General features: G+C 36.8%; 1 protein-coding gene across 1 annotated transcript in view; it reads left to right on the top strand.

Moving 5' to 3' along the window:
• Window positions 1-17,029, top strand: part of ABCA12 (ATP binding cassette subfamily A member 12) — a 167,792-nt gene that overhangs the window by 149,742 nt on the left and 1,021 nt on the right. The window contains exons 42-52 of the mRNA XM_027590137.2: window positions 129-244; window positions 1,267-1,426; window positions 2,542-2,795; window positions 4,817-5,021; window positions 6,114-6,223; window positions 6,525-6,666; window positions 7,622-7,756; window positions 9,844-9,947; window positions 11,379-11,471; window positions 12,760-12,865; window positions 15,972-16,109. Of these exons, the coding sequence (XP_027445938.2) occupies window positions 129-244; window positions 1,267-1,426; window positions 2,542-2,795; window positions 4,817-5,021; window positions 6,114-6,223; window positions 6,525-6,666; window positions 7,622-7,756; window positions 9,844-9,947; window positions 11,379-11,471; window positions 12,760-12,865; window positions 15,972-16,109 (1,563 nt within the window). The remainder of the gene's footprint in view (window positions 1-128; window positions 245-1,266; window positions 1,427-2,541; window positions 2,796-4,816; window positions 5,022-6,113; window positions 6,224-6,524; window positions 6,667-7,621; window positions 7,757-9,843; window positions 9,948-11,378; window positions 11,472-12,759; window positions 12,866-15,971; window positions 16,110-17,029) is intronic.

The raw sequence follows: 17,029 nt of genomic DNA, 5'->3' as shown, positions 1-17,029 counted from the left end.
ACATAAATAAAAATTCATTCCTTCACCTATTTCAAGGTCAATTTGTTACAGTTTTAACTAGATGGGCTATTGATGTTTTTGGAAAAATATTTGCCATATATTAAGCCTTGTTTTACATATTCCCATAGGCGTTCTACTTGGTACCTGTAGCATTTTCAATTGGTGTCATTGCAATTTTCAAGTTACCTGCCTTCTACAGTGGAAACAACCTAGGCGCCGTATCTCTCCTACTTCTGCTCTTTGGGTAAGCTTCAGTGAAAGAAGAATGAACAGAATTAGATGTTCCTAGGCACAAAGAGAACCTAAATCTAATTAGCTAATTTACAGTTGTCTTGGGGTTTCAATAGCCATGAGTGATGACTAATAATACATTACACTTGCTAGTCCACAGTTTGTAAAGTACAATACTTCTGAAAATGAATGTTGTTGTTATTAACAGTAATGTCTAACATTAATGAGTACTTACTAGGTACCGAGTGTCATGCTTAGCAATCTACATATGTAATCTAATTTACATAAAAATGGACGCTTTAGAATGATCAGAAAAATGTGTGTACATGTATGGATTTATGTATTGACAAATCATGAGTATATAGCATCATAAGGTATGTGTACTCATGTATATTTTATTTATATTTTTATAGATGCCTAACACACACACTATATTATTTCTGTATTAGGGCAATACAGGTAGTACAGGTTGATATAACCAGTGCTGGGCATAGCAGTTCTGTCTGCCCTGAATGCATGGGTAATATCCATTGACTTAGCAATGTAGCTGATGATGGATTACTTTGTCTTTAGTTCCTCTTCATCACTGGAAAGGTTGCTCCAATATTTGCTTAAAGCAGGACATCCAGCTTCTGAGCATTCCATGTCTGCTTAGCTAGCTTTCAAATGTCATTATTTTTTCTCAGCTTTAAATTGTAAGATTTATATTGATTAAACTCTTATTTCTGAGAAAACAAACAAACAGACAGAAATTTCCCTGGGTAGGATAACACCATGTCTAGAAGGAATTAATTTGTAGTTGTGATGATCTAGAACTATTCAGGTTTCCTTAAAAGTGAAGCTTCTTACTATCACCACTTAAAAAAATACAAAGGATTTGTAAAAAAAAAAGTCATAAAAGAGAGATCTAATTATAAGAGATCTAGCCAACTTATCCCTAATGTTTATTTTCAAACCCTATCAAAGGTTTTGTTTGTTTGTTTAAAGGATAATGATTAAGGCATAATTTTAATCCTTAGTATTATTAACATACAGGTATGCCACATTTTCTTGGATGTACTTGCTGGCTGGGCTCTTCCATGAAACAGGAATGGCTTTCATCACTTACGTCTGCATCAATCTCTTTTTTGGCATCAATTCCATTGTTTCCCTGTCAGTGGTATACTTTCTTTCCAAGGAAAAGCCTAATGATCCGGTAAGGTCCATTATTAGTCTGCTAAATTTCAATAGACGTATGAAATGCTTCAACATGCTCAAGGTGAAAAGATTTTCTGTATTTTGCATTATCTAATATGAAAGAGGAATTTCATTTAATTCTATTAGATTTAGTAGAGTAGAAACTACAGCTTTTTAAAATTCTTTTTAGGTTTCATCTAGGTTAATGCCTATGATTATATTTCCCAGTGTCAAAACTAGTGACATTTGATAGGGCTTGAGTGGGGTGATGGAGGTGAAATCAAGTATATTGTATGACACTGTAAAAATCATGCAACCAATTGGTCAGCTACACTTTTTACTCCTTAACAAATTGTTATGTTATGGTAGTAACAAGGACAATGGCTTAGTTCTATGACTGTGGGTTAAGATTCTTTTGAACATTCATAGAGAACAAACCTCATTCATTCCCTTTCAATCATGTATTAGAGTCTGCTTCATTGTAAGCATCACTTTCTGTTCAGAGCTGACAATTATAATTAGTGAGAAGGGAAGCACTGACAGTGCTAGGCAATTGAATAGGAAAGAATAGAGAGGAAATGAAGTGAACTAAGGAATAGACAAACACACTCCAGGAGGAAGAAGACAATTCATGAGTTTCAAGTGGTTGGCCCAAGTGTGAATAAAGTGAAAATGAGCCATTTGCTCCTCATTGAGTTAGGTCGTCTCTCTTTTCATCTCACTTCACCATTTTAGTCCTTCTTCAAGTACGAATTACCTAAGGTTCTAAAACTTTACCTCACCAAATTCCTCTTCTACTCAGGCACGACCAATACCCTGTATCAGATCCCAGCACCTTGGCTATTTCTGCATTCCTAGGATGTAAGACAGGGCTAGAAGTGATTTTGCCTCCAGGATTTGGCCTGACCATCGATCATCTCAAGAAAAAGATAATCCTTTTCTGCTTGTATTTTAGTCATAAATCTCTACTGTTTGCTTATAGTAAATACAAGGAAATTCAGCATACATGTGAAATAATTGCCAATCTAGATGAATTTCTCAAGCTTTAATATTTGTCCACATCTAGTTTTACATTTTTGTCAATTTGTTAGAAGTCTAACACTGAGCTTCATTTTTTTTCCCCTCTCATTTCAGACTTTAGAACTTATTTCTGAAACCCTCAAGCGCATTTTCCTGATTTTTCCACAATTCTGCTTTGGCTACGGTTTGATTGAACTTTCTCAACAACAGTCGGTCCTAGACTTCTTAAAAGCATATGGAGTGGAATACCCAAGTGAAACCTTTGAGATGGATAAACTAGGTGCAATGTTTGTGGCTTTGGTTTCTCAGGGCACCATGTTCTTTTTCTTGCGGCTCTTAATCAATGACTGGCTAATAAAGAAATTCAGGTAAATAAAATGAAAACATAGTGTTTGACATCCATGATAGAACTCAATTCAAAATATTTAGGAAGGGGTCCATAGTCATCTTTCCATTAATAAAATGGAAATGTTGTGCTCAAAAAACTTAAAAAAACTGTAACATAATTCACCATTCATTTCATTCAGTAAATAGTTATCAAACCTTACTATGTATCTACAAGTATTGTTGTAGAGTGAGAGAATAAAATTAAGCTCAACCGTTAGCCTTAAAGAGATTAAGATTCAGTGGTGTAGAGAAAATACATGTATAAACAAAAGATGTAGTGTTTGAGTTGAGTTTAAAAGGATGGATAGAAAGTAGAAATGAGGAAAGAGGACTGAGTGAGCAGCATATTAGCAGTGGGTTTAGGAGAAGAAGATTGAGTAAAGAAAAAACAGAATCATAAATAAAAAGAAATACACATACCATTGACCCAGCTACTCCATTTCTAGGATTTTTTTTCCTACAGATATGCTCACACTCATGCAGAATTATGTATGTATAAAGTCATCCATCATAGCAACCATTCTTAATAGCAAAAGAATGAAAAAAACCTAAATGTCCTCCATGTAAGGATTGGTTCAATAAATTATATGTTTTTTCATAAGTGAAGCACTATGCAGTTATTAGACTGTACAGTTCTGTATGTAATATTTGGGGTTACTGCTGATATTATTAAGTGAAAAATGCAAGTTTCAGAACTTTGTGTAATGTTTATTACCATTTGGGTTAGAAAAGAACTATAACATATACATACATATGCATAGACTATCTCTAATTATGGGTGCCCTACAGAGTTGAAGGAAACTTACTTTTCACTATATATTCTTCAGTACCTTTTTAATACATGATGTGCACGTATCACCTGTGGAAAAATAAAACTTAAGTTAAAAATAATGAAAAGAATGACAAGAGCAAAGATCAAGCAAAAAAATCTTGGCTTGTATTTGAGAAATGAGTAATACAATGTGATTAGAACATAGAATAAATGTAATGAAATAGTAGGAGCTCAAGCATGTGGCCAGAAGACTATGGAGTCTATTGGATACTCGGTTAAAGAGATGATTTGGACTTTATTCAACAAACAAATAGGAGTCTAATAAAGGTTTTGACCAGAAAGCAACCTGATCAAATGATGGTTTAGGAGATGTGATTCTGTGGAGGTCCTACAGATTAGAATGGAAGAGTCAGAGATACTGGAGCAGTTTGAGATTCCTGAAGAATTTAGGTGAGAAAGAGTGAAAGCCTCTGATGGTAATGGAAATAGACAGAACATGATCGATGACTGGGTGTTACAGGCATTTCCAGTGCTAGGAGACTGACATGAGTGGATTTTGGAAAGGAGAAGATTCAAAGAAAACATCACAGTTGGACTCTCTGGGGATATCATTAAAAGAAACGGGGACATTGGGAGGAAGACCTGAATTGATTTGTTGGGTTTTTAAATTTGGTTTGGTTTTGTTTGCTCTATTATATGTTAGGCAAGATATTGAGGTGGGTTTGAGACTTAGTTTTCAGGGCCGATAACCTTAATATATTGGCTAGATCCTAGGTAAGACATTCACAGTAAACAGAACATAGAGGAACATTCATGTCACTGATGATAAAAGAAGAAATAAAAAGGATTTTTTAAAGAAGATGATAAGTGATCGTGGGTTTATAAGTGTTGGGTCTTACTAATGACTCTGGTCTCTCTTGTAGGAAGTAACTTTCAAACCCAAACTAACCTCCTTGTTACTAAAATTAGGATTCTGAATTGTAACAGTGGATCTGAAAGCATTTAAGGCATGGAAAGCAGAAGCTGTTTTCCAAACACCATATTGAATATGGTGAAGGGCATTCATACTAATTTTTAACTTATTTAAGTAGTATAATGCATAGCAAATTTAAAACAAACCTAGTGTGTGGATTGCTCACTTTTAGTAAAGTGAGAACCTGTTTAGACATGTCAAATTGAGTGATGCCATTTCAGAATCATTGATGCAGAATCACTGGGTCCATTTTTTAGACTCTTCTTCAGAAAATTTAATTCTTCACCTGTAATGGAGACAATAGATGAAGACGAAGATGTGCGGGCTGAGAGATTCAGAGTGGAGAATGGTGCAAGTGAATTTGACCTGGTCCAGCTGCATCGTCTCACAAAGACCTACCAGCTGATCCACAAAAAGATTATAGCTGTAAACAATATCAGCATTGGGATACCCGCTGGGGAGGTGAGGAACACTGCTTCATTCTGAACGGTCCTTTATATTGTCATATTAAGTGACAAAAATCTTTATCTTTTCCTACTTTTTTTCTAGAAAGATGGAAGTCACCCCCTGAATATTTTGATAGATTCCGTATATAAAATTTACACACATCCATGTGTTACTTACCCTCTAAGTCTTCCCTCTTAACAGGGAGGCTTCACCACTTCCCAAGTCTGGATCCCCATCCCAAGCTGCTGTCCTCCCTGGGGTGGCCTTTCAGTCAAGATGCCTATGCCGGGTGCTCTCTTCAACTTTCAGTTTTCAGCCATCTGTGAAAGACGAGTGGTCAGAAGTGAGGTCCTAGAACAGCATCCATACTTATTCTTGCTGTTTTTATAGAAGAAATATTGGGGCACCTGGGTGGCTCAGTCAGTTAAGCATCTGACTCTTGATTTTGGCTCAGGTCATGATCTCAGGGTCATGGGATTGAGCCCCACATCAGATTCCACACTCAGCGTGGTCTGCTTAAGATTCTCTCTCTTCCTCTTCCTCTGCCCCTCCCCCCCATAAATAACTAAATCTTTAAAGACAAAAAAAAAAAAAAGAAATACTAAAGCAGCTTTGAAAGGAGAAAGAGAATGTGAGCATTTCTCTCAGTTTTTAGATCAGACCTGCAAACCAAATGCATCAAATCTGTTCAACAGCATAAAGAAATTATTGCTTCAGCGGCTTATTCAGTAAAGTTGTGATTTTGTGTGAATAATGTGAAATCTATAAATATAATTACTTTGTCAAGTTAGCATATCCTACTTGTGGGATGTTTTGTCATGTCACACAGATAACATAATATGTAAAATAAGTCCTATGTATATATACAAATGTTCAGATGGTTAAAGGAAAAAAAGATATGTAAGTAACCATTTGTTTTAAAAGAGAAAGTTTTATCAAATGCCAACAGAACACTACAATATCCATGAATAACTCCAATGATTTGTTTTTCTTTATAATTTATTTCACCCAGGGAGAAAGAGGAAAGGATGTAATAGTAACATGTCTTTGGTTTGGATTAAGATTTATATCTTTTTTCTTTTTTTTTTTTTTGCTCTCCCAAACCAGTGCTTTGGCCTTCTTGGGGTGAATGGAGCAGGAAAGACAACTATCTTCAAGATGCTGACAGGAGACATAATTCCTTCACATGGAAATATTCTGATAAGAAATAAAACTGGGTATGAAAAACCATGGCTTCAAGTTATTGAGCACAACATAGTGACATAAAAAAAATAATAATTAGAGTGAACTCTTTGTTATTTTGTAGTTGTATTGTTAAATCCTTAAGGAAAAAATAGCTATTCCAAGAGGTGGAAATTTTTAAATCTTTAAGTGTGATATGATGGTGGGATATTTTACCTTGTTTTTATTAGAATCACCAATCACCATGACCAAAATAGAGCTGCCTTCCCCACATTTGGGGACTAGCAGGGACATACCTTTTGAAACTCATCTGTGTCTTTGCTTCTCTCAACTCAGCTCCCTGGGTCATGTTGACTCACACAGCTCCCTGGTTGGATACTGCCCTCAGGAAGATGCCTTAGATGACCTGGTGTCTGTGGAGGAACACCTGTATTTCTATGCCAGGATACATGGAATCCCAGAAAAAGATATTAAAGAAGTGAGTACAAGTGTGAAAACTAGTTCCTTTGAAAACCATTACTGCTTCCGCTCCCTGCCTCCCACTCTCACGACTCAGTCGACATCTGGAAACCTATGGCATTTTCTTGCTGTCAGTGTCACAATTCCCTTAATTGTGAGTATCAGTTGGATGCCTTTGAACCCAGCTGCTTAAGCTCCTTGACCTGTGTTTGCTCAGAACTATCCGGTAAAGGATCACACTTGCCGTAGGCTCAGGGCTGAGCATTGGTTGGTGATGTCTGCACATCCTACAGTGTTTAGATAAGTTCTGAACATGGGATTCCCTGCAAACTGCCCACATAAAATCGAACAGCTTCCATTTTGATTGTTTAAATGTGGTTTTGTGCTTCACTGCCATCATTTGCTTTTTTAATGGAATGGCTAACACTTCGGGCAGCTTTCTCTATTTCTGCAACACCGAGGACCTGTTGAAATCCTCCTAGGATTCCACTCTTTGCCAGAGCTGTTTAGCTACAGAAATAGCCTCAAGAACCCACGATTCCTAAGTTAATGTGCTAAAGTTTTGATACTGGGTCATTTTTAAATAGACACAAAGCCTTTGTGACAAACTGCCCCCTCCCTCCGTAAGAAGAAAGATGAAACGGTGAGCACAATCCAGTGCCTTGTGAAGGGTAGAATTCTGTTTTAGTCCAATCCAATTGTAAACACACCCACACATTTGGGGGGGAAAAATGGGAAAAAAATCCCATTTGAAACTAAGCCTCCACAGAATCGTTTTTATCTCTTTAAGGGATTATTAATTTTTAGGTGCACCTTTGAAAGTAAAAATATGTTGGGTTTAAATGTTTGAATTGTCTTCAGTATGTATTTCTTCATTATAGAACTTTCTTTCACAATTATCTTTTTTTCATGTAGTGCTGTTAGGGTGTTGGCAGGGGAAGGTCAACAACCTAACTCCTGTTTTCCACCCACAGACTGTACATAAACTCCTTAGGAGACTTCACTTGATGCCCTACAAGGACAGAGCTACCTCTTTGTGCAGTTACGGCACAAAAAGAAAATTATCCACCGCACTGGCCTTGATAGGGAAACCTTCCATTCTCCTGCTGGTAAGAGGATCACTGTGGAAAAGGGGACTGCATAATTAGACCCACATACCCAATAGTGTGTGTAACAATTTATTGTCATCGTTGCTTTACTGAGGTCTCGCTATGTGCTGGTTATTTTACAAAACATTTTACATATACCGCCTCATTAAGGGAATTTATTTTTTTTTAAGATTTTATTTATTTATTTGACAGAGAACGCAAGAGAGCACAAGCAGGGGGAGCAGCAGAGGGAGAGGGAGAGGGAGAAGCAGGCTCCCCGCTAAGCAGGGAGCCCGATGCGGCGGGGCTCGATCCCAGGTCTCTGGGATCATGACCTGAGCTGAAGGCAGACACTTAACTGACTGAGCCACCCAGGCGCCCTCAATCAGGGAATTCGTATCAGCAAAGAGCTATGGCTACTCCATTTCAGAAGGAACATTTGTGGGAATAGGAAGTAGTTGAAACAAATATAGGATATTCTAATAAATACGTTATGGAATATGGAAGAATTTGATTGTACATTATTGAAATCTGTTGTTAGTAAACTCATCAGGTGAACCAATGTATTTTCCAATTTCTCCTAAAATGGAAAGACACGTTTAGGGCGACGTGTTGTGCTAAAATTTCATTTCCCTATTAAAAATATGAGTTACCTAGTTTGGGATGTGATTGACAATATGCCTTTCTATTTTATTTGAATTCTTTGGAGGAAAGAAATGCATTCCACATTTATATTTTGGTTAAGAGCTGGAAAATTAAATTCATCACCTGGAAATACAAATTACCCATCAAGGCAATCCATGTGACATCCAGCTCTTCAGGCCAAACATTGTGAAGGGGCTTATTTCCAAGAAATGAAATTGCCCTTATTTGGAAGATCCCCTTCATTCAAGGAACTCCAAACTGCAGAAGAGTTTTAACTGTATGCGATACAAATTTAGTTATAAATCACCACATTATTCCAGGGATTAAGTCCTATAGAGGACCAAATCATTTAAACCGCCCATCTAAAGAATGCACAACCTATCTTTCTTTACCAGAAGCTTATAATGCATTACATCCCTACCCATCAATGCTTATGGTGGAATTTTATTGTCTAAGTGTCCCTTAACTTGAACAAAACAATCCTTAGGCACCCCTGTGAGATAATAGAGGTAAAGTACTTAAAATGTTTGAAAGCGCTATGCAAATGTTATATATTAATGAGCTGAACTGAAATACAGGCTGTGAGAGAAAGCTATTATATTTTCTGCCATATGCATTTGCCCTATATGCTGTCGTCTGCCTTCAAAAATAGGAGCAGTGACAAGATATCCTTACCTGTTTCCCCAAACCAACACTCATTCCTTTAACCTCTTACTATAAAGACAAGCCTCAGGTAATCCTGTTCCATACTCTCCACTGCAAATACATATCTTTAATTATGACCTAATCTTGACCTCTAATTTGTTAATTTAATCATCTCTCAGAATCTATTATTGCTTGTTTAGATTATCCATTTTTACATTTTGAATTTTGTGTCCAAACAACTTTCCAAAACATCATTTATTTTAAAATATAATTTGTATTTTCTACATGGCAATTTCTGCAAATCTTATTTTTATCACTCCAAAGAGAATTCAATTTCAATTAATAACATAGAATTTAAAATATTCCTCAGACGTATTAACTGAAAAATCAAATTGTGTTCTGTGGGCATCACAAGCTATATTATCACTCAAAGCCACAATTCTGCTATCAGGAGTAAGGTAGCAAGCAATCTTGTTGATGTAGCTTCAGATGTATCTGTGACAAAGTAGTATTAATGCAGAAACTCCACTTTGTCAGGAACTGATGCAGATCTTTTTCCAAAGAAATAAGAGACAAGTGTAAAGTAACAGGGTATCAGCTTCACTGAGACACTTTTTAAAACAGATTGACGATTTTAAATGATTAATTTTGAGCTTTTTGACAGCAGCAGAAAGAAGCCTATTAAGTATAAAACAAGTTAGTCACAGAACTTCGCAAAGTGATTTCTGTTCTAGGCAAGTGAGACGCAGTGATTCATGTAAAGAACCTCATCAAAAATTAATTAATTTGATAAATTTTTCTTGTAACTTTCTATTAAGGATGAGCCGAGCTCTGGGATGGATCCTACGTCGAAACGGCACCTCTGGAAGATCATTTCAGAAGAAGTGCAGAATAAATGTTCCGTCATCCTCACATCTCACAGGTAAACCGAGTGTGGGAACTTGAAAGCCACTGACAGGATTTTAGGAAGAGAGATGGGAAGAGATAATCCTATGTAGTATGTATTGCTAATAAATCCACAATTGGATTAAAGTATTTTATGTTTATAGTCATATGAGCTAGTCAGGCAGGTTTCATGTGAGAATCCAGCTCCTGTGGTGGGTAGGATAGGGCCTAAGCAATCTTTTTAAAAACAAATTTCTCTTAGGGCGCCTAGGTGGCTCAGTCTGTTGAACGTCCCCCTCTTGGTTTCGGTTCAGGTCATGATCTCATGGGTCTTGAGATCAAGCCCCGCTTCCGTGGATTCTGCTTGAAGATTCTCTCCTTCTGCTCCTCCCCGCCACGTGTGTGTGTGTGTGTGTGCCCACGCGCTCTGTCTCTCTCTCTCTAAAATAAATGAATAATCTTTAAAAAGAAATTTAAAAATAAAAAGTAAAAACAAATTTCTCTTAAATTAAGAGGAACTTATGACTCTCTTAATTTAACTGTTACTCCCTATTGCCATAAAGTTCATCATCCTCAACCTGGCATGAAAGGCCTCTTGTTGTCTGGCCTCATCTAAATTTCCAGTCTTTTTTTTCCTGTGACACCCCCACCCCATTCAGTCAATCTGAATGATTTAGTAATTCCACATACACTCACCACACTTCCCTATCACCACACCCTCTCTTTGCCTGTGCTTTCTACCTGAAATGGTCTTTTCACAAAATCCAAGTTCTCATCTCCCTGGCCTCCTCCATGAAGTAGACCCTTCCAATCAATTCAATAAAAAAGCTACTGAAGCATTTTATCTGTGCCTTTCTTGTAAGGTTAGCCTTGTATTAAAGTTATCCCTTCACTGCAATTATATAGTAGGAAAAGTTCTCAATTTATTTATAATTAAGAGACACATTCATATCCTAGCTTTCCTGGCACACTATATGTTCTGAAGCCAATCTTTTCATTTCCATTCACTTTTGTATGAAGTGGAGAGGATCTCTATGAGTTGTCATAGTTCTTGAAATGAGAGATTATATAATCAAGTACAGGTTAACTAGTTATAAATAACAAAGCATAAAAGCCAACTGAATATGGAATATGAAGCGTCATGAAAAAAGCTCAGGATTATTTTGGAAACATTTCTCAGGGAATGTAGGTCTTGAGCCTAAGCTTGAAAGAGGTTGAAAGAAATACTGTGTTTGATGAGAGGGCATTCCAGGTGAGAGAGATGGCTTCAAGCTGCAGAATAAAGAGTAATAAACCCTATGTGAAGACATTTAATTTATATTTTAAAATGTATTTTTTGTGTCCTTCAAGGGAAAAGACATTTTAAGGAACTAAAATAGTGTTTCTAAGGTGCCATAATGAAACATTTAAGCTTATGCTTATGAGCACTTTTCTGTGCCCAGAATCCTGATGTGATTCTGTCTTTCAGCATGGAAGAATGTGAGGCTCTCTGTACCAGGTTGGCCATTATGGTGAATGGAAGGTTCCAATGTATTGGATCTTTGCAGCATATAAAGAGCAGGTGAGGAGCACCTCGGTGGCTCAGTTGGTTAAGTGTCTGAATCTTGGTTTCGGCTCAGATTGTGATCTCAGGGTCGTGAGATGGAGCCCCACGCTGGGGCTTTGCACTCAGCGGGAGTCGGCTTGAGATTCTCTCTCCCTCTCCCTTTGCCCCTCCCCACAGTGCCCTCTCTATCTCTCTCCCTCTCTCTCTCGAAAATAAATAAATAAGTCTTAAAAAAAAAAAAAGCAGGTGAAGAACAATTGCGTTGTTTAACATATGGTGTGGGGAAGTCAATCTAACAGTACTGTACTTACCTTTTGAGGATTATTCAATAGCTTGTCCTGTGAATGAAAAGTCAAACTGGAAAGAAAAAGTTGATCTTCGATTCACCTTAAAATTAAATTATCTTACTAAAAGGTCTTAAAAAAAATCTACAACATAAATACTCTCAGTAAATAGTTTTCAAGAATTTACTCAATAATAAGTTAGACCTTGACAAGTACATAAAGGCATAGATTTTTATGTAGCGTGTTCATGTACCATTTGCACAGGCTTTTAGTAAGCTGTTTAACATTTTTACTGCATTCAAAACCTTTTAATCAAGAATACAATGGGGAAATGTGCACAAATATCATATTACCAAATTAAAATTAAATTAATATTTTATATTTGCGAGAGTGCATATGCATTTATACATATTCATGTTAATTTCCAAACTTCAGGGTGTTACTTTATACCTTTATCTGTATAACTCGGCTCCTTATAAAGTAGTATTAACCAAGATAAGTAAGAAAAACAGATGAAAGCGACATTATAGATTGTTCTCGGAGAGTCTATTGTGACTTGTTTACATATTCTATTTTTGGGCAAACAGTTAGCTAGCATATTGATTTATTATTCATTTTTAAAACCCCAGTGACTTTAATCTTCACTTTGGACGCAAATCTCCAACAACTTGCCTTTTAAGACCGTGTTTGTTTTAAATTAGAAAATATTTAACCCTAGATATTGACAGCAATTGCCAATTCGTTGATGTCAATGAAAGCCAAGTTTTTATGTTTTCTTTCTAATGCAGCTTTTGTCCAAGGAGTGTGACTTTGTATAGTGGTAGAACTAAATAAAAAATCATGGCAATGCACTATTTCCAGTTGCAACATACCTTGAACTTTTATGGCAAAATGGCAGTCTTTATATAAGAAAAGGTGCTATAATGGTCAGCTTGGGTCCTGTTTCATTACCTAGAATTCCAGGGGTGTTATTTCAGCAAAGTGTAACTCATATCACATTTTGCACTTTTTCTTTCTAGGTTTGGACGAGGATTTACTGTCAAGGTTCACTTGAAAAATACCAAAGTGAGCATGGAGGCCCTCACAAGGTTTATGCAACTGCACTTTCCAAAAACATACTTAAAAGTAAGTAGGAAATTGTCCTGCCTTTTGATCTTGATTGGTTCTGATAGTCATAATCTAATATGGATGCTTGCCATTTTCAAGTTGAGCGTAGCTTTATTATTAACCTTAATATATTTATTAGTTCAAGATACGTAAGATACTCTGGGGGCACCTGGGTGGCTCAATCATTAAGCATCTGCCTTCGGCTCAGGTCATGATCCCAGGGTCCTGGGATCAAGCCCCACATCGGGCTCCCTGCTCTGCGAGAAGCCTGCTTCTCCCTTTCCCATTCCCCCTGCATGTGTTCCCTCTCTTGCTGTGTCTCTCTCTGTCAAATAAATAAATAAAATCTTAAAAAAAAAAAGATACATAAGATACTCTGAAACACACTTAATATGAACAAATAGAATCTTCAAATTAATTGTATAATTTTATAGCTATTTAAAAGTAATGTAGTCCTGGGGCACCTGGCTGACTCTGTCTGTAGAATGTGCAACTCTTGATCTCAGTGTTGTGAGTTTGAGCCAGATGTTGGGTGTAGGGCTTACCTTAAAATAAACAAATACATACATAACATACATACATACATAAATAAAATGTAGTCCTTTTATATATCTTTATTTCTTCCTCACAAAGACTTTATGACCATACTATTAGTTTTTGAGTTGTATACATACCTAGTTTACTAATTATATATGTTAAGGAACTGAGGGGTGACAGATATTATATGATCAAGGATATTTCTTCTTACAAAAAAAAAATGTAGAGTTCCAGAATGTCATAGCTAGAGAAGATTATCTTCTTGCTCCTCTCATTTGGAAGATAAGCCATAATGGTTTGAACAGAACTGCTTGGAAATCAAGTTCTTAATTCCCACACCAGTTGAAACATTGTCCACTTAATTTCATCTTGTGTTATATATATCCACAGGATGGACAGGCACAGATATGTGTGTATATCTCACATAGCACATACTTAAACGCATGTGACCAAAAAAGCTATCTTTATAACGTCTTGGATGTACAGGTAGTTTGTACAAGATGATTATAGCAAATGAATGTTTTTAAAAGAAATCAGGTGAGGGGACGCCTGGGTGGCTCAGTTGGTTAAGCATCTGACTTTGGCTCAGGTCATGATCTCAGAGTCCTGGGATTGTGTCCCACTTTGGGCTCCTGCTCAGCAGGGAGCCTGTTTCTCCCTCTGCCCCCCGCCCCCCCCCCCCCGCTGGTGTTTTCTCTCTCTCAAATAAATAAAATATTTAATAAAATAAAAATAAAAGAAATCAGGTGTGGAATGGTGGAAAGAAATTTAAAGGCTTGGGCCGAAATCCAGCTCTGGCTGTGTGATTTCCAGCAAGACATTTAAAGTCTCTGAACCTCCTTTTTGTCCTTTGTGAAATAGAAATAATGACATCTACTTCACAAGATTGGTGTGAGAAACAAATGATAAAATGTCCACAAAGCTATTTCATAAACTATAAGGCACCATATTAATGTGCCGTGATTGGAGAGAGCAAAAGAGAGTGCATTTTTTAAAACAATTCTTTTATCTCTATAAAATACCTTTGCCTTGACCTCCCAAACCTTGGCTGACTTCTCCAGGAAATAATACGATTTACGATTCTTATCAAAGTCCATTTACTACCATATAAATTAAAATAAAATTTAAAAATTAAAGGACACTTCGCTTTACACAAATCACAACAGTGCTTTTTCTTTTGATGACTTTCCAGGTTGAAATCTGTGTTTATTCACTGAGTGATGAGATTACATTCACCTTGCTCTGTTCCTTGTGGACCAGGGCTATACAAAGCAAATGCAGTGTTCATAAAAGTCTCATTTCTTTCTAAACAGACCATTCTTTACAAGTACGTGGTGGTTTCTAGATCTCTAGAAGAGAAATAGCAAGAGCAACATTTGGGGATTAAAGATAAGTAAGACAGCCTGGTTGAGGTGTCAGGTGTGATGCATGCACAGGTCGATGAGAGGGTTTAGGCAGGGAGCGAAGGAGTGAGAAGAGGAGGGGTTTCCAGCAACAGAAGTCTGGAATACCAAGTGAAATTCACAGTCTTGGTCTGATCCATAGACGTTGCAGGGGTAGGTGCTGGAGTAAGAACATATCTTGATCAAATAGTGCTCAGGAAAGATTCTCCTAGCTGCTGTGTGCCATAATGTGTGAAGGTATGCAGGTTCTAGGCCACGGAAGAGGCTGGGGAAGTTACTCAGATATGGAGTGAACATTGGTGCAAATAGAGAGGAAAGGTTTAAATGTGAGACTCATCTTAGAGGGAAAACAAATAGGATATGATAACTGATTAAATATGTAGAAAAGCAGGATGTTAAAAATGTTCCAAGGAAACAACAGATTACTAGTAGATGGTGATACTATGGACTAAAGAAAGAAATTGGAAAGAATTTTAGGGTGAGTTAAGAAAGAATGTGGTATTTTTTTTTAAGATTTTATTCATTTGAAAGAAAGAGAGCTCTGGCACGAATGGGCGTGAGTGGGTGGGGGGAGGGGCAAGGGAGAGGGAGAAGCGGACTCCCCACTGAGCAGGGAGTCAAATGTGGGGCTCCACCCCAGGACCCCGAAATCATGACCTGAACAGAAGGCAGACACTTAGCCGACTGAGCCACCCAGGCACCCTGAATGTGGCATATTTTAATGACATTTTTCCTTCACAATGCTTTTGAAATCTAGCCTCTTTAGCCAATATAAATTGAACAGTTGTAACTATCCCTAGCCTTTTAGAACAGTTCTAACATTAAAACAAACAAACAAAAATTTCTAAATGTGATACCTGAATTGAGCTGAGCATAATCTGACATCTAAAATACCATTTCACAATATTTTTTCCTAGGCAAGACTATAAGGACTTTATAAGTACACAGGAATGTAGAATACTTTGGAATTGTCATTAGGTTTTTAATTCATTTCCTCTTTGACATGTGTAAAACTTTTCATCTCATCTTTGCAGGTTGTTAGCTGCAAAACATAGCCATCCTTTACACTGATTGTCGTGATTGGCAATGGAATGAATTCAGTATTAGCTCTTGTTCAAGTTATGTCTAGTCAACTCAATATTACCTGACATTGCAGAATAAATTTTTCCCTTTTGTCCCCACAGGATCAGCACCTCAGCATGCTAGAGTATCATGTGCCAGTCACGGCAGGAGGAGTAGCAAATATTTTTGATCTGCTAGAAACCAACAAGGCTGCTTTAAATATCACAAATTTCTTAGTGAGTCAGACTACCCTGGAAGAGGTAAGCGGGATACCACATTCTGTGTGCATAATGTCACATATTAATTATTACACATTCTGTTTATTTCTTTTTAATAACATTCAATGTGTTTGTAATTGAAACAGTATCTAAGCTTGCACCTGGAAAACTTAGCTTAATTTATTTTAACTGTATTTTGGGATGTTCAGAAAAAGTGTGAAAAGCATTAACTATTTTTTAATGGAGAAAAGATTTTTCCTTTCTACAAGACATTTATATCCATTAGGTTATATGAATACATAAAGCAACAAAATGTTATTTTCACCTGTAAAACAAATAGATATTAACACTTTCCTCACTTTCTCCTTTGTTAAGTTTCTTTCTTCCCCCCAACCCTTGGCTTCTTAAATAGCATTATTCATTGGCTTCCTGGGTTAGCATAGGATGGGGGTTTCTAGAGAAAATTCAGTGCCAGACCTGTAGACCTGCTTAGATTCAGGCAACGAAAGTGGTAAATGCAGATTTTTTTTTTGTTTCACTCATATCATCTGTCTTAATTACATTATATTCAATAACTAGATGCTTTACGGGTCATCCTTCATCATCTTTGCACCATGTTAATTTTGTTAATTTTATATAGCTCAACCAACCTGATGTATAGAACATTTAATAGCATCTGTTGTCACGACGGGTCTAAACGTTAGGCCTCAGGGGCCTCTAAGTGCTGCATTTTATGGATAATTTTTTATGGGGGCTTTAGGCAATTATGGCTTTACTGACCCAGAAAATTTACCCTTTGACTTATAATCAACTACTAGGATCATGTCTGACACAAAGGAGACTCTCAGTTTCTAGAGGAATCTATGACTAATAGACTTAATGATTTTAAACCAAGTAATAAAGTCTGTCTGTTAAATAATTGGCTTTCTGAACATAACGTGGGCTCTCTATACAAGTTTTAT

Source organism: Zalophus californianus, chromosome 3, assembly GCF_009762305.2.
Source record: "Zalophus californianus isolate mZalCal1 chromosome 3, mZalCal1.pri.v2, whole genome shotgun sequence".
NCBI lineage: Eukaryota > Metazoa > Chordata > Mammalia > Carnivora > Otariidae > Zalophus > Zalophus californianus.
The sequence above is the reverse complement of the archived record's forward strand: the minus strand, read 5'-3'. Positions and strand labels throughout refer to the sequence as shown.